Source organism: Podarcis erhardii (assembly GCF_964252035.2).
Source record: "Podarcis erhardii genome assembly, chromosome: 12".
Taxonomy (NCBI): Eukaryota; Metazoa; Chordata; class Lepidosauria; order Squamata; family Lacertidae; genus Podarcis; species Podarcis erhardii.
This window is the reverse complement of record NC_138513.1, coordinates 30714825-30737905: the sequence shown is the minus strand read 5'-3', so window position 1 is coordinate 30737905 and position 23081 is coordinate 30714825. Positions and strand designations below refer to the sequence as shown.

Here is a 23081-nt window from a genome sequence, read left to right as displayed (position 1 = left end):
GAGTGCGCTCCCATTGCTCTGTCCCAGCTCCTGCCAACCTAGCAGTTCAAAAGCACACCAGTGCAAGTAGATAACTAGGTGCCACTGCAGCGGGAAGGTAAATGGTGTTTCCGTGCACTCTGGTTTCTGTCATGGTGTCCCGTTGCGCCAGAAGCAGTTTAGTCATACTAGCCACATGACCCGGAAAGCCGGCTCCCTTGGTCTGAAAGCAAGATGAGCACCGCACCCCATAGTTGCCTTTGACTGGATGCAATTGTCCAAGGGTACTTTACCTTTTTTAAAATTAAAAAAAAAAAAAACCTGGCTGATGGGAGCAGGGTATCTTTCAAGGAAAACACCCCAGGGCAAGAGACAGAGAGAAAGAGGGCTAAATTTTCACACTGCAGTTTGACGTTACCAGCCAAATCCAAAATGGCAACACCTGCACAGCACCTGAATTTACAGAACAACAAATAGATTTATATGAGGCTTCAATGCTCTTATTAAAGTGGGATGCAATCAAAGGGTTTTACAGATTTTACATTTTCGTATACACCTGTATGGACCCATGAAGGGCCTGAGGCCTGCTTAGTGGCCGCACTCTTCCCTACCTAGTGGTGGAAGGGAAGACCAGTCTGCGCATGCTCAGAGGCACTCTCTGTTGCTTCTTATATTTGTGGGTCAAGATCCTGGCTCACATGAAGCTTGGAGCATTTGCATACAAAGAGGCTTTTAAGATCCTAATCTCTGCTGGAACGGGAGCCTAAACCCACATTTTGGCTCCTCCAAAGAACAGTTTGTGCATAAAGTAATCTCTGCGATGTTTGCTTTTAGACCATCCGCAGAGGGCTCAGGATGCGCGAATCAGAATGAATTCCTCCTCCCCAAGCTAAAAACAAGTATGTTTTAATAAAGGCAAAACATGTGGTTGGTCTTGTTTGGACAGAGGCCAAAATCTGGTTCTTTTCAACATGATTTTATTAGGTATATTACACACTGTTCTGTTGGAGGAGAGCATATGGCTGAACAGCGCAACTTAATCCTAACTAAAGATTTCCTGTATCTTCTGTAACCCAATATAGTGACAGATGCAGGCCTGCATGTGTGCAGAAGGTTAACACTCTGATTTTGTTTTCAACAAATTTACTCAGCCCATTTACATCATATTACGATGTGAAGGCAGCGGAAGGGAGGGAGCGGAGGAGGAGGAGGCGAAACAAGACCGCAGAAACAAGCAAACACAGCCTGTGTTCTGGTGCCCTCTATTGAATGCACACACATAGATGTTGCAGCAGGAATCTTCGCGAAACGGAGGCTGCAATAAAGTTTACCAAAAAAAATAAAAATGCCAAAAAAAAAAAAAGAATATTTTTAACAAAATTGAAAACTGAAATGAGCTTTCCATGTGTGAAAAAAGGTAGCATACAAATTACATGTATGTTTTCAGTGTCTATTGTACTGACACTACCTGGAAAGAGAGAGAAAAATTCTTCCAGAGAATTGAGGCAATCCTAGAACTGTAGAGTTGGAAGGCCCCACGTGTCATCTAGTCCAACCCCTGCGACGCAAGAAACTTTGGCCCTGCATGGTTCTCGAACCCACAACCCTTAGATCAAGGGTCTCATGCTCTACTGAGAATAAGGGGTTCTTAGCAGCCATTGGTTGAAAAAGCATGAAACGACTTCCAGTTCTGGAAGTTTCATTTCATATTTATTGGAGAATTGATTTGTTTTCTATTTGGAGTGTACTGTTTGGATCATTCCAGTGTCTTGTACACAGTGTACCTTGTTTGTTATTATATAGTGGCCATGGTAGGTTTTGTTTCTGTTTGCTTGTTCCACTTAATATCTTAATTGTTTCCTGTGACTTTGTCATTTTGTTGCCGACATTGGAAAACCCCTTCTTGGAAAAGAAAACAATAACAGCCATCCTTATAGTTTAGGGGAGAATTTGGGTTACTGCCATTTTTGTTTTAAAATCCAAAATTTTCCCTGAGGTGGTTAATAGCAAGAAATCCAAGAAAGGGTGTTTGCAGAGGGGTTCTGACTGCAGGACTCCGATTTATGAAACAGTATCCCCATGCAGTGCCAAATTTACATAGAAGCTAAACAAGCTATAGCTTAGGGCCCCACTCTCTTGGGGGGCCACAAAAAAGTTTAAAGGGGGAAAAAACTGGGTGTATATTTCCAAAATATAAGATAAAAAACAAATAAAATAAAACCTACATACAGCAACAGTGTTTTGCATTGTGTATGGACCTATTAGGTCCATAAATTACGGTATAGCATATATTCAACACAAAAAACAGCGACAATTTGCTTCCTCAACTTCGGCCCTCCAGATGTTTTTGGCCTACAACTCCCATGATCCCTAGCTAGCAGGACCAGTGGTCAGGGATGATGGGAACTGTAGTCTCAAAATACCTGGAGGGCCGAGGTTGAGGAAGCCTGGCTTAGGGCCTCATCAAACCTAAATCTGGCCCTGTCCCCATGATGTTGTGGGCATTAAATTCCAGCACACATTCCACAACCCCCTATGTTATGCGGACTCACTCACTCTTTCTGCAGAAAATCTGGTACATTTTTTAAAAAAACTGTTGTTACACACAGCAATGGGCAGCGCCGTAATGGGGGGGGGGGGGTTGCCCAGGTGAAACCTCCAGAGGAGCACCCTTGAGCCTCCGTGTGTGTGTGTGTGTGTGTGTGTGTGTGTGTGTGTGTACAGAAATGTGGTTTTTTTGGGGGGGGGAGAAGCAAAGCCTAGTTTTGCCTCTGGCAACAGGTATTCTTGGCTTGCTCCTCTGCCCTCTCTCCCATGCCAGCAGGCAGCAGGAAATATAATCGTGCCAGAGAGAGCAGCGGTGGGCCTACCTAAGCTTCCACAACATTGGTGGTGGTGTGTGTGTGGGGGGGTCTTCTTTCATCCCCTTCCCTTAGGAAGGGCGGTTTCCTTTCATTTGCTCCAATAAATGGAGACGACCCCCATAAGAGGCCAGAGTTCACACTGTCAACTACTTCATAGACTGTGCATCTGTTCAAGGAGGGCAGATGTACCATCCTAGTCAGACAGTATCAACAGAAATTTGTGTGGGGCCTGGACTTACGGTTTGGCATACATTCTAGTCAGGAACCTCTCCCTCTCCTCCCTCTCCTCAGATGTGGGGGGGGGGCACAGAAAGTTGGAACTCGAACCCTAGGCTGCTTTTTTGCTGCCCTCCTCCATGTTTCCAGAGATTCAGGCCATAAGCAGCTTCTGGCACTGAAACAGCCACGGCTATTTATAAAAGCTGCAGACCGTTTTATGTCGGTGCTGCGCTGGCTCTGCAGAGAGAGACAAAAAGCCTGCGCGTAAAAATTAATTAATTGGGAGCGCCTGCTCGTTCACTTTAATAAAAACCCAGCCTCTGGTTTAGATTTTCAAAGTAGGAGAACAGAGCATGTCCAATGTTGAGGGACATGCTCTGCCCCTTCCCTCAACATTCTGGGCAGGGCATGCTCAGATTCCACTCGCCAGGAAAGCTGCAGGCCTCTGAACACCTTTAGCTCCTCTGAAACGTAAGGAGCTGCCTTTCTACCCACTTAGTTCTTCTGTCTCCTCAGGGATCCAGGCAGGGGGCAGGGATTGAAACCAGGGATCTTTGGCAAGCAGGGAACCTCTGTCCACAAGCCCGCAAACCTCAACCGTGGGAACATTTGATCCAACCCCGCACAATAATTTAAAGCTATATTCACTGTAGAAAAACCAGTCTGCATAGTTGTCTCACGAATACAGGTATCCCTAATGCTATTCAGTCTTGTACGTATTTCTAGGGGTGCGCAACTGATGGCCCCTAGGGTAAATCCAGGGGTGTTTTGTGGCCCTCAGTTGACCGTGGCACTGAAAAAAGGGGTTTGTGGGTGGAGAAATGGCTTGTGAGCAGGAAATTTAGATGGGGCGGAGGTCCTGATCTCAAAAGTGGCACAATTTGGGTGCCCAAGAAGGCCACATAATTGCATTACGCAATTCAGAGGCTATTCTTATGTGAGTGAGGCTTCTTAATTCTAATTTAGGAATGTGCTTTCAATTTTCCTGTTGGCTGTAGTAGTTCTCTTACATCTCTGGGCTAAAATCGGTATGTTTATTTTGAGCATTTCTTCCCTTTCCAGGGAATTTGCACCTTGGAAAGGCTGGGAATCCCTTATTTATGAATTATGCTCCATTACACAATGCAACTCTCTCCTCTTCCATCTTCCTGCTCAACCCACGAGCCAAGGAACATAAATACAGGATCCCACACCCCTCACTACACATTGCACAGATGGGGGATTCCCCAGCCTTTCCAGTTTGCGACACCCCAAGGCAGATCCTCCATCAGACGATCAGCGCACTGAAGTTTATGTGGCCACAGGATGGAAGGGAATGCTTGTATAAACACTGTAACAGGAGCTATAATCCTAGCTGTTTCTCCCAGATGTTATAAATCCTGCTTATGAATAAGAGTCCTCTGCGCCAGTAAAAAATGGCAGCTGCAGGCAATGAAAGTACATCAGGGCTCTCCCTCGCTGGATCTTTCCTAGGTAATCTCACTGCGGTGAAGAAAAATTATGGAAAGCTTTATGGGACAGGATAGAAGCTAAAGGTGTGGAGGGGACAGGGGATCAAATATGAAATGAGGTTTATTTTGGCAAAAATAAACTGTTTTGAGCATGCCAATAGCAAAAAAATAATAATGAGTGTAGTTATATAGCATTATGACAAGACAGTGCTATTCACAGCCTCTAATACCAATAATACAATACAGTCGTACCTTTGTTCTCGAATGCCTTGGTACTCGTACGTTTTGGCTCCCGAACGCTGAAAATCCAGAAGTGTTCTGGTTTTCAAACATTTTCAGAAGCCGAACACCTGAAGCTGCTTCCGCTTGAGTGCAGGAGGCTTCTGCAGCCAATAGGAAGCTGTGCCTTGGTTTTCGAACGGTTTCAGGAGTCGTACAGACTCCTGGGATGGATTGAGTTCGAGAACCAAGGTTCCACTGTATTAGAATAGGATTGTTTTTACAGCTGAAAAAAGTGTTGGCCCATAGACCTGAACAAGATTCTTTTTAACTGCTGAACGGCCATCAATAATGGATTGGTCATGTGAACAGGGGTTGGTGAATGGATTTACAATCGTCGTAATTTTATATAAGAGCATATGGGGAGCTCTGGTGCCGGATGTATGTATAAGCTAAACAAGCTATAGCTTAGGGCCCCGCTCTCTTGGGGGCCCCAAAAAAATTTAAAGGGAAAAAAACCTGGATGTGCATTTCCAAAATGTAAGTTCAACAATTACTTTGATAAAATACTACTTTGTTATGTGCAAATGGCTTGAGATACCTATTAGGTCCATAAATTACCATGTAGCATATATTCAACACAAAAAACAGCGACAATTTGTTGTGACAAAGGACAGGTGGACATATAAAGGGCTCCATTTCCTTCAGTAGCTTAGGGCCTCATCAAACCTAAATCTGGCCCTGCCAGCATCCCATTCTCTCAGTGGCCAAACAGATGGCCACTGTAGAGGAAGACTGTAGACAGGATGTGACCGTTAGGACCACTGTGGACTTAATGGTCTAACAGCGTTAAGAAGCTCTGTTGAGCAGAGCCCTAGACGTCTGCCCCAAGTCCAACCACGGTGGCACCACTGATTTTCAAGAGGGTTACTAATCGATTTCACCATTCCAAAGGAGAAGGTTCGACAGCAGCCGCATGCTTGCTGGACACAACCAAAATGATCACAGAGATTGAGGAATCCCCCTATGAAAAAAGCCTGCACCATTGGGGATTTCTCAGTTTAGAGCTCAGGAAACTCGAGTCTCCAGCTGTTTTTTGGACTACAACTCCCATCACCCCTAGCTAGCAAGACCAGTGGTCAGGGATGATGGGAACTGTAGTCCAGAAACAGCTGGAAGCCCCAGTTTGGGAAACACTGGTTTAGAGAAAAGTTAACACAATAGACCTTTATAACATTATGCCTGGCATGCAGAAGGAGGACAGAGAAGAGTTTTTCTCCCTCTCTCACAACCCTGGAACTCAAGGAAAGCCAAAGAAGCTGCAGGCTGGAAGATTCAGAACTGAGAGTACAGCTTCACACAGTGTATAGTTGAGCTGTGGAACTCATTGCCACAGGAGGCAATGTTGGACAAAATCATACAGAATAAAGCTTTCAATGGCTACAACCAATGATGGCTTGGCTCTGCCTCCACAATCAGAGCCAGCAATGCTTCTGAATACCACTGGCTGGAAGCCACAGAAGAGGAGAGTGTGGGTCTTGTGTTCGGGTCCTGCTTAGTGGTTTCCCACAGGCTTCCGGTCGGCTACTGTGAGAACAGGATGCTAGACTGGATGGGCTACTGGCCTGATCCAGCACGTTTGCCTTATGTTCTTATGAAATCTGAGGACTATGCTTCTAATTTGCAGGTACATTAAAAAAGCAATTATAATAGAAGGTTGAGAAGGTGATTAAAGAAGAATGACGCAATAACATCAGGAATGTAATGGACATATGTTTGTAACGGGAGTGGGAAACCTATTTGGGGGGGGGAATGTATTAAATTTAAATAATTTGGATGGATTTGTTAAAATGTGGAAAACTAATAAAAATTAATATTTAAAAAAGAGCAATTATTGCCGTGAAACTCCCATTGATGCTGCAATCCTAATCACAACACAATAAATACCGAACACAATACAGTACCAAACACAATACATACGCTGCCTCTTTATTTAAGTAAGGCTTTAATATTCTTTGTGCTGCAAAAAAGGACAATTTAAGCCTCTTGCCTATTTTACGTCTGTTGAGCTTGCACCAGAGAGTGGCAATTTAGTTCCTTCACCGTATCACATTTCAAGAAAAACATACATACACACAGTGCTGCTTCAAAGGGTAAAAGGGGGAGGGGATCCCAGAGTAAACAAAACGTTACAGGAATGGAAACAGAGTGTGCTCAGCATCTCAGCTACATTATGCAGCAAATGCACAACTGTGGCCACAAGGTGGCTGTCGTGTACAAGGGATGAGGGCCCCGGAAATTAATGACCTCATTAAAACAAGAAAACCACCAAACGGGAAGAAGAAGCAAGCACACTCACTTTTGGAGGAACTGCTGCAAGCCTTGTCGGCGCTGGTCCACGTGTTGGGGGTTATTGGTGTTGAAAAAGGGCGTTCGGGCTGGAAGTTCTGGCAGTTGTCTTTAAAACACACACACAAAACAGAAAGCGTGAGTAGCCCAAAATGAAAAACATGAATAAAAATGCTTTTGTTGGTTTGTTTGTTAAAAGCGGGGCTTTTTTTTCAGCCGGAACTCAAGTTTCAGCACCTCTTAGGTGGGCGCCATCGCCATTATAAGAGAACAAGGGAGGCGTTCCTGGTGAACACCTTCTTTTCTAGATAAATAGCACTGGTTAAAAGGATTGCTGAACTCAGATGGAGAAAAATGAAACAATACTGACTTGGGATTTCTATGGGCAACGACTTAACACCTGGCAAAGCTAATAGCCACACACTTTGACAGCAAACTTCAGAGTTGCAGCCATGTTCGCTTGTTGTGGCAAAAGCTATGAACCATTAGGGGCAAGCTAATATTAGCTGATTAACACTGCACCAACAGTTTCCATGGGCTACTACACTCTCCTTCATTTGATACATGAAGTGTTAGATGGTGGTATCTCTCCTATCCTTTACTCCTCCGTCCCTTAGCAATTAGGGTTTTTTTTACATCGCTATCTCAGCTTTCTTTCATCTTGGAAAACAAGGTGACATACGTTTGGTTCCCAGGCATGGCCCATGCAGGCACTGACCCAGACCTCTTGGCTTCCATGATGTGGTGGCCATATGTGCTTTCAAGACCATAGTTTCACCGGGCAAGGAGTGTTCTGAATGTGCTATCTGTGTGATGACTAAAGCCAGCTTCCTAAAAACAGTAGCTCGATTCAGACAGCACACAAAGCCATAGTTAAGAGAGCTCAGATATGGCTTGGTGCAATGTCTGAATTGACAAACTATGGCCAGCAAATGAGAATGAAAAATCACAGCTTGTTCATGATTAAAAGGTAAAGGACCCCTGACAGTTAAGTCCAGTCGCAGATGACTCTGGGGTTGCGACGCTCATTTTGCTTTACTGGCCGAGGGAACCAGCATTTGTCCGCAGACAGTTTTTCTGGGTCATGTGACCAGCATGACTAAGCCGCTTAGGCGAAACCAGAACAGCACATGGAAACACTGTTTACCTTCCCACCAGAGTGGTACCTATTTATCTACTTGCACCGGCGTGCTTTTGAACTGTTAGGTTGGCAGGAGCTGGGACAGAACAATCCCCCTGTCACGGGGATTCAAACTGCCGACCTTCTGATCGGCAAGCCCAAGGCTCAGTGGTTTACACCACAGTACCACACTAAACTGGGATTGCATGTGCATTGCTGAACGGGTGGGTATCCTTCTCATGTATGACTGATGTTGTAGCTTCCTCTGTACCTCGTCCACAAAATGTTCTCCTTCCTTTGTGCCATGTAAAAAAAATATGTTAAGTTGTTCTGGCAGAGGCCTGTCTGTTTTAATTATTTGCCAGGCACTTAGCAAAACGTTCAGCATCCTTTACCTTGCACAGCACTTAGCGAAATGACAAGGACTTAATAAATAATACACGATATTATTAATAGCACAAGAGACTTGGGAAAGGCAGGGGTGGTCTGAATGGAAGCCTTTGCTTCCCTCTTCTCCACGTTCCCTACCCTGCAAACATATAACACTGATTATTGGCGCAGGGTCAGTCCAAGATATTTTGCTGCCCAAGGCAAAGGACAAGAAAGAGCCCTGCACATTCCGCATGTAAAAGCCAACTGAACTGGCATCTGAATCTTATTTCAACACTGGAAACAGAGCACGCCCTTCATTGCCCTGAGGGAAGCAGGCTAGGGGGCAAGGCAGGTGGCACACACAGCACAACCTCCAGCATTTTATTGCCATTTCCCCAGCCCAACATCTCCTGTGCTGAGGGAGCTGCTTCACTCTGTCTATTAGTAGGGCCGGTCCTGACAAGGAGGCAAGAAAGATCAAGCGCTTCTTCTCCCCCACCGCACTAGATCAAGGCTATATTTCCTATTCCTCTTTCAGAAAAAGAATGAGGCTTTTAACCTACCCTCTGGGAGAGGGAAAAGGCTAGGTGTACGCTTTAATAAAGCAAGTTTCAGAAACGTTTGGACATTGACTTACATTAGCGCTGCGTTACTTTGAAGTCTCTGGCGAAGCCACACGAATTCTCGAAAGCGCCGCCGGACGCAAGAAGTTTTCCTCGTAAAGCACATGCTGTTTGTCTGTAAAGAAACAGGACTTGTTCACCGTGACTCGAAGATACACCACCTTCCCAATACCCAAGAACTTCGTTGTTTGCATCCATCCAATGGAGTGTGCCTCTGGGGGTGAAGTCAAAACTGCTGCACTAGCGGCAGTGAAGTGACCTTCCTGGGAAGCAAACCTGGGCAGTGTGTATGGAGGTCCTGGGCGGCCCACATGACAAGACCTTGGGACTCGCTGATGTGGTCCAAAGGAAAGCAGCACAATATGTCTGGCACCAGCTTAGCTTCAGAAGTTGCTGGAAGGAGGAGTGCAAAGCATGGCGAGGTAGCAAATGCTCAGCAGGCCCCTTTCTTAACCGCAGGCCTCTGTGCCACCTAACAAGAGCCTTCTAAAACTGCCCCTGAATGTCAGAATAGTGCAAATTGCTGGAGCTGCAACCCAAATGGAAAACGTGGAGGTTTCAGCCGATGTACTTGCCAAGGCCTAGAAATCCCCTTGATCCCAAAGAGGATTTTAGTTCCCAGACCAGAATCTGCAAACCCCGTCCCAAACAATCCACAGTTAAACAGAGAATCCAGGAGAACCTTGAATCAGATCACAGGAACATCTTTGCATGTGACTGCCAGGTTAAAATAATTAGCATCTAAAGCACAAGGCCATATTTCCATCACAGTTCTTTTGATACATGCAATGTTTGAGGAAGACTGTGGATGCTGTTGTGTGTAGAGACAGAACAAAAATATTAAAGTCTACATTTTTTTAAAGTCCATTCAACATCCTGATTCTTACTCCTAGAAGTCTAAGTGCTTCCCTATGTCTCCACCAATGCCCTTATCCTGTTCCATTAAATACAATGCAATTAACACGGATGCCAGTGATAGCTGCTGCACGAGACCAAGTCAGTCACCCAACTGCTGCCTGAAAGATAAAATGCCTCACCTGCTCATGAAACTATGCCCCGTGTTATCACTCATGTGATTGCTTTTCCTAGTCTCACTAGCGTACTGGATTAAATCAAGAAGATTATTTCTCCTTACTTATCAAAGCTCCGGACCACAGGGAGAAAGGAAGGGTTAGGATTATTCTCCAAACTGCAGCTTGAACAATCAGAAATGACACTTCTGTGCATAATAATAATAATAATAATAATAATAATAATAATTTATTATTTATACCCCGCCAATCTGGCTGAGTTTCCCCAGCCACTCTGGGCAGCTCCCAATCAAGTGTTAAAAACAGTACAGCGTTACATATTAAAAACTTCCCTGAACTTCCATATTACATATTAAAAACTAATGCTAAACTTCCTTTCCACCCAATTTATGCCAAGAAATCAGATCTGGGCAAGTTGTAATTTGCACAATCCAGGAGCGGATGAAAAGAATTCACGTGTGGGAAAAGAGCAGGTATGTGGATTCAGACAAGAGGGTGAAATTCAAAAGGGTGGCTGCAGCCTTCAGACCATTACATCTGAAGCAGGTAAAACTAGGGTACAGGATTCAATAACTACCCAATAATAAACTGCCTTAGCAAAAATATCAAGTTATTCGAAACAGCACTCCCCCCCCCCCCCCGGTGTGGACCTGGAGTAAGCCTGAGTCCCTATGTACTTAAATAAATCTGCCTGTGTTTTAGTAGAAAAAAAACAATACTCCCAAGGATTCTAAATGTATTCTTTTTAACTTCAGATACCTTTCTGCATCTGAAGAAAGGTGGTGGCTTCTTCTACACTGGAGATTTTTAAATAGAGGTTGAGGGGTCATCTGTCAGGCAGAGGGCCTTCTTGGTAGTGGTGCCCGCCCTGTGGAACGCCCTCCCATCAGATGCCAAGGAAATAAACAACCATCTGACTTTTAGAAGACATCTGAAGGCAGCCCTGTTTAGGGAAGTTTTCATGTTTGATGTTTTAATGTTTTAATGTCAGATGTATTCTAAAAGTCAGATAGTTTCCTGTAACCTCACTTCTCACAGTGAGGGAACCGCTAGAAGGCCCTCAGTGCTGGACCTCAGTGTCCGGGCTGAATGATGGGGGTGGAGACACTCCTTCAGGTATACTGGGCAGCGGCCTAATTGACACTTTCGTAGAAAACATCACAAGGCAGCACGCAGACTAAAAACACAGCATTGCAATAAAAAATGTCAGACACCATTGGGTTAAGAACTGGCTGGCAGGGGCCCTTTCTGGATTGTATGGCCAAACTTCTACTGGCAAGGAGTTCCGCAGGTCAGAGCCTGCCACATTAAAGGCTTGAGACCACAGCTAAACCTCAAGGGCATGTGGAAACACCAAAAGCATTGCATCAGAGCTGATAACCAGGGAAAGGATCGTGTGTGTCAAGACACTGATCGCCACAGTGCTGTGTCTCCTTTTTTTTTTTTTTTCTTTCTTTTCCTGCTGCCACCAAAATGGGTGGAATTGGGAGGGAAGGTGGCAGAAAAACGGGCTTGAGGGGCTGATCGGACCCCTGAACTGGGGGTTAGCAACCCCACACACACACACATCAGTTTAAAGACATCGCTTGTCTCATGCGCTGTCAGGCACAGTTTGCATAAGTACACAGCGATCGAAGGACATGGGCAAAAGTGCTGCAAAAGCAATTTCCCTGTAGCTGGTGTACTTACATGAATGAAGATCTCATAGTCTATATGTGAATGCCAGGAGTCTTCCTTTTTTATCCGAGGGTCTCGCACCAAGACCGTGACAAATTCCTGCAAGCGCATAATAATTATAATGAAAAAGTGGTGAATATGCAAGTTAAGAATCCTTCTTCTAAGAGAGTTTTGAAGGAGGCCGTTCCCAAGCCACTTCTGTTATTGTTAGCCAATGTCACAGACTTTAAATAAGGGCTCCGGAGGGGGGAGAAATAAGGAAGCAAAATGAAAAGCCATGACTCATCCTGCCTGCGGCACATGCCCGGAAAAACTACTTGTCAGCTCGCCAAAGGGGAATTTCTAAATTGAATAATGCAGTGTATTTCCAGCGAACCAATGTGTGATTATTAAGCTACAGTTTCAGGAATTTTCTGTCCGGTTTATGCCGGCAACATCTGCTGCCGAACAGGTGGGGAGTCTCCTTAGAAAAGCCCACCTGTGTCGCTGTTGCTGAGCAAACAATTTAAGAAGAATGAAACTCAAAGGAGCAGAGAGTGCCCTCGGTTGACACTGCAAAGCTGCGGCTTAGAAGCATTTGTTCAAACAGAAGCATTTGTTCAAAGGAACAAGACCCAAATTCTTCTAACGTGAGGATTAGCTCTCCCCTGGCCATAGCTCAGTGGTTTGTGGGGGAAGGCTGCAGCTCAGTGATAGATCACACACAGAAGGTCCCAGGTTCACTCCCTGCCATCGTCTGGGAGGACCGGGAAATATCCCTGTCTGAAACCCCATGGAGCTGATGACAGTGTAGGCAGCACTGAGCTAGACTCTGTATAAGGTAGCTTCCAATGAGTCTTCTTATGCCCCAGGTGCATAATATATGTGCCAGGTTGCACATCTGAGTCATTCCCATCCTGTGCATAGGACCAGTGCCCACATGACAATGAACAGATCTAGTTAAGTGGAGCCTTCTTTCATAGGCACTGACATATGTGGTAAAAGGTAAAGGATGCCTGGATGGTTAAGTCCAGTCAAAGGCGACTACGGGGTTGTGGTGCTCATCTCGCTTTCGGGTTGAGGGAGCTGGCATTTGTCCACAGACAGCTTTCCGGGTCATGTGGCCAGCATGACTAAACCACTTATGGCGCAACGGAACACCGTGACAGAAACCAGAGCGCGCAGAACCACTGTTTACCTTCCCACCACAGCGGTACCTATTTATCTACTTGCACTGGCGTGCTTTCAAACTGCTAGGTTGGCAGGAGCTGGGATAGAACAACGGGAACTCACACCGTCATAGAAATTTGAACCGCCGACCTTCTGATCGGCAAGCCCAAGAGGCTCAGTAGTTCAGACCACAGCACCACCCACACTGTATGCTCTGATTCACAAAGCTTATTGCTCATTAAGTCAATCAGGCCATTCACACAAACCATTAAAACAGCAACAACAAAGCAGGTGCATGCAAAATACTTTGAACCATGCTAAAATATCATTAAAATTATTCCATTACTACTGCTCAACATGTATTAACATTCATTATCATCTCAAATGGCAAGTGTCTTCCGCCTCCCTGCAGCCAATGGAACAAATTTCACAGTCCTAAATGTCGCATAATAATCTTCTCCAGCCAATACACATTGATGATAATGATGATTCATAGATCACCCGTCATCTGAAGATCTCAAAGCAGTCCACAAGATAAAAATACAGAATGAATGCTGAAAGGAGAGCTGTTATTAGTAATTCCAACACTAAGGGGCTCAAGGTAGCAGATCCTCAGATCTCAATAGAAAGGACACTCCAATAAAAAGCATACCAGATCCTCTACCTTTGGTGATCCAGAATGGCAATGCTGAGCCGGCCCATACTGAACCCCATAAGATTTGTTAAGCTCCATCAACTGTACAGAATTTAGTCTATCTTTGGTGAAAAGCCATCTCAACTTCTGTGAGCAAGTAAGAGGCCGGTACGGAGGCAGCTCCCCCGGAAAGGGCAATATAAATTGCATTGAAATGTATGGAGGTCTTGGAGGGGTAAGGCACTATCTGCTTCTAGATCAGGCACAGGCAAACTCAGCCCTCCAGATGTTTTGGGACTACAACTCCCATCATCCTTGACCACTGGTCCTGTTAGGTAGGGATGACGGGAGTTGTAGTCTCAAAACATCTGGAGGCCCGAGTTTGCCTATGCCTGTTCTAGATGCTACCATTCCCCTCTGAGTTTCCATCCCCACACACCTTTCCGTGCCACAGTTTGAGAAAAAAACCCCAGTGAAAAACAGATTCCTTTCAGCGCATTAAAATATTGTTCTAATTCTCTTATCAGGGCGAAGTCCGTTCTTTGAGCTTTGAGTTTAGTGCTCAAACCTACCAGTTTGTGGATATACCTGGTAATTGCTCACCCACAAATTGCCTCATTGAAGAAAACAAAAGATAATTGGGATGTGTGTGGGTGAGGGGCAGGAGATCAAAAGAAACCTTTGCCTGGAGGCCACAGACTTTCAGTTAATCATGGCAGGCCCAACCATTTTATGCACATGGTCTGGCTTCATGTTATCTAAAGGGAAAGTCCAGGTGAGGCAAGAGGGGAAATTCAACTATTTACATGACAAACCAGAACACTGTCAAAGGCTTCTATGCCCTTTCCCCAGCACAATGAAATGAATGAATGAAAGAAAGAAAGAAAGAAAGAGAAAGAAAGAAAGGTATTTTGCTTTTCAAATAAAAAAAAGCAGTTTGAATGTTATCCTAAAGCCTAATACTCTAGGTTAACCAAGAAAGCTTCTGCCAAATCTTGGTACAGTGGAACCTTGGTTTTCGAATGTAATCCGTTCCAGAAGACCGTTCGACTTCCGAAACATTTGAAAACCGAGGATCAATGGATGGTCGGCAAAATCCATTGAAAAAATGGAAAAACACGCAGTGGAAGCCGTTCGACTTCCAAGGCACGTTCAAAAACAGAAGCGATTACTTCTGAGTTTCCGGCGTTCGTGTTCCAAATCGTTCAGCTGCCCTGCCACTCAAAAACCGAGGTTCCGCTGTAATGGGCAATGTTTTGGCTTATGACTTACATACAACTTATAACGGCTCTATTTTTGCACAACACTCTTCCCTCTTACCTGACTTCCCATCATGGGATTTGCTATAATAATAATAATAATAATAATAATAATAATAATAATAATAATTTATTTATACCCCGCCCATCTGGCTGGGCCTCCCCAGCCACTCTGGGCGGCTTCCATAGAAACCAAAAATACAATAAAATCACACGTTAAAAACTTCCCTGAACAGGGCTGCCTTAAGATGTCTTCTGAATGTCAGGTAGTTGTTTATCGCTTTGACATCTGCTGGAAGGGCGTTCCACAGGGCGGGCGCCACTACCGAGAAGGCCCTCTGCCTGGTTCCCTGTAGCTTTGCTTCTCACAATGAGGGAACCGCCAGAAGGCCCTCGGCGCTGGACCTCAGCGTCCAGGCAGAATGATGGGGGTGGAGACGCTCCTTCAGGTATACTGGACCGAGGCCGGTCCAGTATATGCCTTACCCAAGAGACAGGGAAGGTTAGCATGGTGTAAACCCACCAGTGTTCCTGATGGTGAGATTGCACAACACAGACCCTGCTGCCATGTTGCTCCTGCACTCCCGGTAAGATACAGCAACGCCAGTGATGGAATGATCATGCGAGCACTGGCACCCGCCCACCCCACACGGACCACAACTGCATCCTAGAGAACAAACCATAGAGCAGAAGAAGTGCAGCCAGCCTTTGGCTTCCTAGACAGGCAGTGCCTTCACCCTCCGGAGGAAGACCCCAGTATTAAGTTTTAGCTTGAGTTGAAAAATGCAGGAAACCACACCAGGTAACACATTATGGAAAAACACACAGAGGGATTTTCTCCTTGGAATTTCCCCATTTCATTTCAAAGGGCCCTAGCTAGGTATTTTCTCTTTCATACATGTTGTTTTTATTGCTGGTAGGCTGGGCAGCTTTTTGTTTCTGTATTTACTCTCTCTCTCTCTCTGCTTTCTCTCTTACCTTGATCCTTTGTCCTTCTCACTCTCCCATATCCAGTGCTTAAACAAGCAACACATCTACTTAAAAAAAAAAAAGACTACCTTCTTAAGAAATACAATTTTACTGCAAAATCCTACACACGTTTACACAGAAGGAAGTCCTAGTGTGTTTAAAAGGGCTTATACCCTAGTAAATGTGCTTAGGGTCAGGAATTGTGCTTCTCAGAAAGCCTGGGAGCAGGACCCGGGTGCAAAAACATTTCCCCCACTTGTGATTTTCAGCAACTGGTACTCAGTTGTTCTAAGAATTCTAAGGTCAAGTGATCAAGTGATCCTAAGTGCACAAGGTAAACACACTTACATATGTATATAAACCACATGTCTGAAATAGCACAGGAGAGCAATCCTGGCATCATCTTGACTCTTAATGACTCCAAATATTTCCTCTGCCCAAGGAAATAGACTGGGAAAAGCTCTCCTAGTGGTTCTTTTCCCTTACAAATCCTGTCTCTTGAGGGTATATTTTGTGTATGAATAGGGCAGGTCTATGACCTGGATTCAAGAACTAAGGTATTTACCATCTCAAAAGAATGGCCTCCTTGGCCAGGTCATGCAATCAGTGACCATTATCCTGACTGATCTTGTCAGACATGAGACAAGCTGCAATCTCAAATTTCAGGGAAGATTTTAATGCTTGATTTTGTATTGTGTTTTACTGCTTTTTGTGGGAAGCCGCCCAGAGTGGCTGGGACAATCCAGTCAGATGGGTGGCATATAAATAATACTATTATTAAACTGTTGTAGCCTGCCTCTTTCTGTAACGTGTGTGATGCTTTGGGTGGTCTTTGGTGAAGGGGCTGGGCAATTTCTAAAGTCTTTAAAAATCATTAATAATAATAAATTTTATTGCACACCTTTGTTCAGTGTCTTCGCCTCCTTTCAAGGGAGCGGGGGAACTCTATTGCAAAATAAAGATAATGGACATAGGGGACACTTAAATCCTTTGATGGAGAGTTGGGCTGTAAAAGCCAACCCCAAATTTTAGCAGTGTCTACTACTAGTATACAGTGGTGCCTCGCAAGACGAAATTAATTCGTTCCGCAAGTTTTTTCTTCTTGCGAGTTTTTCGTCTTGCGAAGCACGGTTTCCCATAGGAATGCATTGAAAATCAATTAATGCGTTCCTAGGGAGACCGCCTTCAGACCAGGTCCGGGGACAGTCTTTCCCCGGACCTCTTCTGAAGGCTGGTGGGGGGGGGAGGACTTTTCTCCCCACCGCCAGGCTTCAGAACAGCCTTCTGAAGGCTGGCGGTGGGAAGAAAAGCCCTTCTCCCGCCGCCAGCCTTCAGAAGAGTTCCTGCAGGGCTGCCTAGGCTGCGAATAGCAGCCTGCTGCCCGGTGCGAGGGACGCTCTGAAGCAGAGCGCCCCTCGCCCGGGGCAGACATCTGCAGCTTGGGGAGCCCTGCCGGACTTCCCCACAGGGCTCTCCAAGCTGCGGATAGCAGCCTGCTGCCCCGCACGAGGGGCGCTCTTAAGCAGAGCGCCCCTCGGGCGGGGCAGACATCTGCAGCTTGGGGAGCCCTGACTTCCCCACAGGGCTCTCCAAGCTGCGGATAGCAGCCTGCTGCCCCGCACGAGGGGCGCTCTTAAGCAGAGCGCCCCTCGGGCGGGGCAGACATCTGCAGCTTGGGGAGCCCTGACTTCCCCACAGGGCTCTCCAAGCTGCGGATAGCAGCCTGCTGCCCCGCACGAGGGGCGCTCTTAAGCAGAGCGCCCCTCGGGTGGGGCAGACATCTGCAGCTTGGGGAGCCCTGCCGGACTTCCCCACAGGGCTCTCCAAGCTGCGGATAGCAGCCTGCTGCCCCGCACGAGGGGCGCTCTTAAGCAGAGCGCCCCTCGGGCGGGGCAGACATCTGCAGCTTGGGGAGCCCTGACTTCCCCACAGGGCTCTCCAAGCTGCGGATAGCAGCCTGCTGCCCCGCACGAGGGGCGCTCTTAAGCAGAGCGCCCCTCGGGCGGGGCAGACATCTGCAGCTTGGGGAGCCCTGACTTCCCCACAGGGCTCTCCAAGCTGCGGATAGCAGCCTGCTGCCCCGCACGAGGGGCGCTCTTAAGCAGAGCGCCCCTCGGGTGGGGCAGACATCTGCAGCTTGGGGAGCCCTGCCGGACTTCCCCACAGGGCTCTCCAAGCTGCGGATAGCAGCCTGCTGCCCCGCACGAGGGGCGCTCTTAAGCAGAGCGCCCCTCGGGTGGGGCAGACATCTGCAGCTTGGGGAGCCCTGCCGGACTTCCCCACAGGGCTCTCCAAGCTGCGGATAGCAGCCTGCTGCCCCGCATGAGGGGCGCTCTTAAGCAGAGCGCCCCTCGCGCGCGGCAGACATTCACAGCTTGGGGAGCCCTGCGGGGAACTCTTCTGAAGGCTGGAGGCGGGAGAAGGGCTTTTCTTCCCACCGCCAGCCTTCAGAACAGCCTTCTGAATGTTGGCGGTGGGGAGGAAAAACCCTCCTCCCACCGCAAGCCCCGGGAAGAGAGGAGAAGCTGCGCGCCTTCTCCTCTGTTCCCGGACCTCCCACCGCAAGCCTTCAGGACAGGTCCGGGAACAGAGGGGAAGGCACGCAGCTTCTCCTCTCTTCCCGGGGCTTGCGGTGGGAGGAGGGTTCCCCGCTGTCCCCGGAGATTTCCCTATGGGCTTTCGTTTTGCGAAGCAAGCCCATAGGGAAATTCGTCTTGCGAAGCCGCTAAAAAATCGGAAAACCCTTTCGTCTTGCGGGTTTTTCGTTTAGCGAGGCATTCGTCTTGCGGGGCACCACTGTACATCACTGAACATCTTATCTTCTGTGAGATAAAACTCTTTCAAAGCTGTCCAAGCTGGTGGCCATCACTGTTTACTGTGGGAGCGAATTCTAGAAGTGTGCATAGTAAGAGCAGCAAAGGATTGTTGTGGCTTCTCAAGAGATTAACCAATTCACTGCAGAATCTACTTTTGAGAAGCAACAACCTCCTTTCACCAGATACATGAAAGGGATTTCCAGAAGAGTGGCCAAGTGAGTCTGTGCAGCAAAAAAAACAAGAAATAGCTTTTGAGGCACCTAGTCCCATGGACTGCAAGAAGATCAAACCTCTCCATTCTGAAGGAATCAGCCCTGAGTGCTCACTGGAAGGACAGATCCTGAAGCTGAGGCTCCAATACTTTGGCTACCTCATGAGAAGAGAAGACTCCCTGGAAAAGACCCTGATGCTGGGAAAGATTGAGGGCACAAGGAGAAGGGCACAACAGAGGACAAGATGGTTGGACAGTGTTCTCGAAGCTACCAGCATGAGTTTGACCAAACTGCGGGAGGCAGTGGAAGACAGGAGTGCCTGGAATGCTCTGGTCCATGGGGTCACGAAGAATAATATTATTGGTATAATAATAATAATAATAATAATAATATATTATTATAATAATATTATTGGTATCCCCAGCCACTCTAGGCAGCTCCCAACAGAATATTAATAATAAAAAAGTGACAACATCAAACATTTAAAACTTCCCTAAACAGGGCTGCCTTTGGATGTCTTCTAAAAGTCAGACAGTTGTTTATTTCCTTGACATCTGATGGGAGGGCATTCCACAGGGTGGGCGCCACTACCTCCGGTTCCCTGTAACCTCACTTCTCACAGTGAGGGAACCACCAGAAGGCTCTCAGAGCTGGACCTCAGTATCCAGGCTGAACGATGGGAGTGGAGACGTTCCTTCAGGTATACTAGGCCAAGGCTGTTTTAGGGCTTTAAAGAACAGCACCAACACTTTGAATTGTGCTGGGAAACGTACTAGGAGCCAATGTAGGTCTTTCAGGACCGGTGCCACAGGGAGTGTTAGTATTACATTTATATCCCACTTTTCCTCCAGTGAGCTCAAGATGGTGCACATGGCTCTTCACCCTTCCCATTTTATCCTCACAAAAACCCTGAGAGGTAGGTTCAGCTGAGAGATAGTGGCTGGCTCACTCCATGGTTAAGCAGGTTTTTGAACCCTGCACTCCAAGTTCCTAGTCCAGCACTAACAGCTACATCAAACTGGTTCTCTAAACCTTAAGTACACTTGGCATAGAAAACCCAGCTAGAATGTTTTCGTAAAACGAATACAGAATATATTTGCATTACCTTGGTTGATTATTTTATTTGCCATAAGTTACAGTACTTAATATAAAAACGAGGTTTTGCAAATGAACTGAATGGTGGCAATCAGCAGTACCCAAATCGGGAGAGGGGGCAGAAGTGAGGTGGTATTTTAAATTCTTTGTTACTCAAGAGGAATTCCCCTCCCGCCTTGCTTCCCCAGTCTTCTAAGGAAATAGAGGTTAGCACACTATTCCCACTATTGCTACAATGATTTTAGCAAGGCTGTGAAATCCATGAAGGGATGGAGAGAAAGATGGTTGCCATTCTGTGCTTCGAGAAAACCCATGTTCTAGAAGAAGCACTCAGAACAACACACACTTTTGCTGAGGAGCTCTCTAGATGATTATGCATCCATGGCAGAGGTGCAGAGGTGGGGAAACAATGGCTCTCCTTCTCCTAACAGTCCTAGCCAGGGATGATGGGAGTTGTAGTCCGACAATATCTGGAGGGCCACACAGGTTCCTCAGTGCTGATCTATGACTATAAGCAGCAATAACAGCTAAGTGACAATCTAGAACAGTGTTTTGAAAACCTGAGTCCTCAGCTGTTGGACTACATCCCTAGCTAGCAGGACCAGTGGTCAGGGATGGTGGGCATTGTAGTCCAAAAACAGCTGGAGGCCAAAGTTTGGGAAACACTGGACTAGAACGTTAAAATTAGTATTCTATGGAGATATATATATATGTATACACACACACACACACACACACACACACACACCGGAAAAATAATACCAGGAAGAATATTAAATTTGCAGTGAGTAAGCATTATAAGAAATGGAAGAAAGAAGGAAACAACAGATGATACATAGACTTGTGTTTTGCAGATTCATGGAGCTACAAACTACTGAGCAATCTGAGAAAGCAATTAGCAATGGGGAAAAACAGAACTAGCTGCCGCCTCATCTTCTCCTAGCAGCTGAAGGGATATAATAATGGGCATTTATGCACATGAATTGAGCAGACCCAAGTTCAAAACTACTCAGGTATGAAACTGTTGGGTAGCCAGGAGTAGTTATTCTCTGCCAACTGAGGCCACACCAAGAAGCCTAGCTTTTGGAATCCTGAAAAATATAATTTTCCCAGGCCACGGCACCTGAGCCCTGATAGACATCAGGAGCCCTGGGAAAATTACATTTTCCCTGCCACCTGCTGCATTACTGCCATAGTAGGGAGACACATCAGAGACAGAACAGAGTGGTGGGTTTGCCTTGCCACAACCGCTGCCAGGTCAGCGGAAGGGACAGCACAAGGCAGGCTACAGAAACCGGAAAACTCTTAGTCAGATTTTGGATGATTGGCAGCCAGTTAGAAAATGTGCAGACTCCAGGAGAGGATGCACCTCCACAGGCACATACCTCCACATGTGGTGGGAATGTCCTGAAATCCAACTCTTCTGGACATCAGTCATACAAGAAATATGCAAGATAACTAAGCAAGTATTAGAAGTCACCCCAGAATGGGCCCTACTAAACATCTTCCAAGATAATAATGCCCACTCACATTATAACCTACCTACTCTCAACAGCCAGAAGCATCATAGTCAGACACTGGAGAGACCCGTCAGGAGTTAAGCATGGACCAATGGTATCAAACAGTATGGGAAACAGCCTTATTGGAAAAATTAACCAATACAGCCGTACCTTGGTTCTTGAACGGAATCCGTTCTGGAAGTCCGTTTGACTTCCGAAAACATTCGAAAACCAAAGCACGGCTTCTGATTGGCTGCAGGAGCTTCCTGCACTCACTCGGAAGCCGTGAAAGCCGCATCGGACGTTCAGGTTCCAAAAAACATTCACAAACCGGAACACTCACTTCCGGGTTTGTGGCGTTTGGGAGCCAAAACGTTCAAGTCACAAGGCGTTTGAGAAGCAAAGTACGACTGTAAAACTGAAACTGACACGGGGACAAATAGAAGAAGACGCCTTCACTCCCGTATGGTTCCCCTTTATCACACTCATAGCCCAACAAGACAACAAAGAATCTGTCGATAGCATGTGAATCAATATGGCTAACCTGATCCAAAAATACACACACACCCCACTCACACACAAAAACAAATCTCACTACAGCCAACCAAAGACAACCAACCACACCCTTGGCCACCCCCAACCTCTCTCACCACCAAGGAAATATAACAAGTGAATACAGTAGTAAGAGAACGCATACAAGTGATGCTTACACAAAACCCCACACATACACTAAGCAGAAGAATAGAAGCGTAACCACTCGATCCCATTCCCACTCCCATTCCCCACCCTCCCCCTCTTTTCTTTCTAACCTAATACTGCATGCAACACTAATGTCTCACTACAAACGAAACTGATCTGTAGAAAACACAACTTGAAAAAAAAGACAATGCATGTATTTTTGTAAACTAAGAAACCTTTAATAAAAATATATTTTTAAAAAAGAGAAAATGTGCAGACTTCAGCGCACTCCTAAGATCGCTGGAGGCACAATCTGGAGCAATCCAAACGATTTACTTTTTCTTGTCTTCCTGTTTACCAAGCCCAATTCCCAATCAAGCCAGGGGGTGTTTCTCTACCAAAAAGTGGGCAAGAAGGGGGGGTGTGGAACGCCTAGCATGTCACCAATTGGAGGTCAATATATTGGGGGATGGGGTGTGAGAACAGCAGAGCAGAGGGAAGTGGACTGGCCAGCTACTACCGTAAGCAGCAGGCCACTGAAACGGATTGGAGAAGTGGCAACCCATCTCTCAGGCAATTTTCAAATTTGCTAACTTCCCCAAACTACACCTGCTGTACAAAGAGCAACTCCCTTTGTGGATTCCGTGTCAATTATTTCCCCACAAGCTTGCCACTAATGAGCAGGACCTTAAATGAAAAGTGAAAGTTAAAAATTCCCGCTTCCCTCAAAATACAGTAATCTTTTGCAGCTGGGGACTGCGTTGCCTTGAGAACATTCTGGGGGCCAGAGCCAGAGGCAAGGGTGAGTGCAGAAAAGGTAAATTTCATCTTGGTAGGTTTGTTTTTATGACTCTCTCTTATGAGGC

General features: G+C 46.2%; 1 protein-coding gene across 2 annotated transcripts in view; it reads right to left on the bottom strand.

Moving 5' to 3' along the window:
- SNX10 (sorting nexin 10) overlaps positions 1-23081 on the bottom strand; it is a 46529-nt gene that overhangs the window by 7118 nt on the left and 16330 nt on the right. For both annotated transcript variants that reach the window (XM_081833947.1, XM_081833948.1), the window contains exons 4-6: positions 11917-12003; positions 9211-9311; positions 7092-7190 (exon numbers count right to left, since the gene is read on the bottom strand). In XM_081833947.1, the coding sequence (XP_081690073.1) occupies positions 7092-7190; positions 9211-9311; positions 11917-12003 (287 nt within the window). The remainder of the gene's footprint in view (positions 1-7091; positions 7191-9210; positions 9312-11916; positions 12004-23081) is intronic.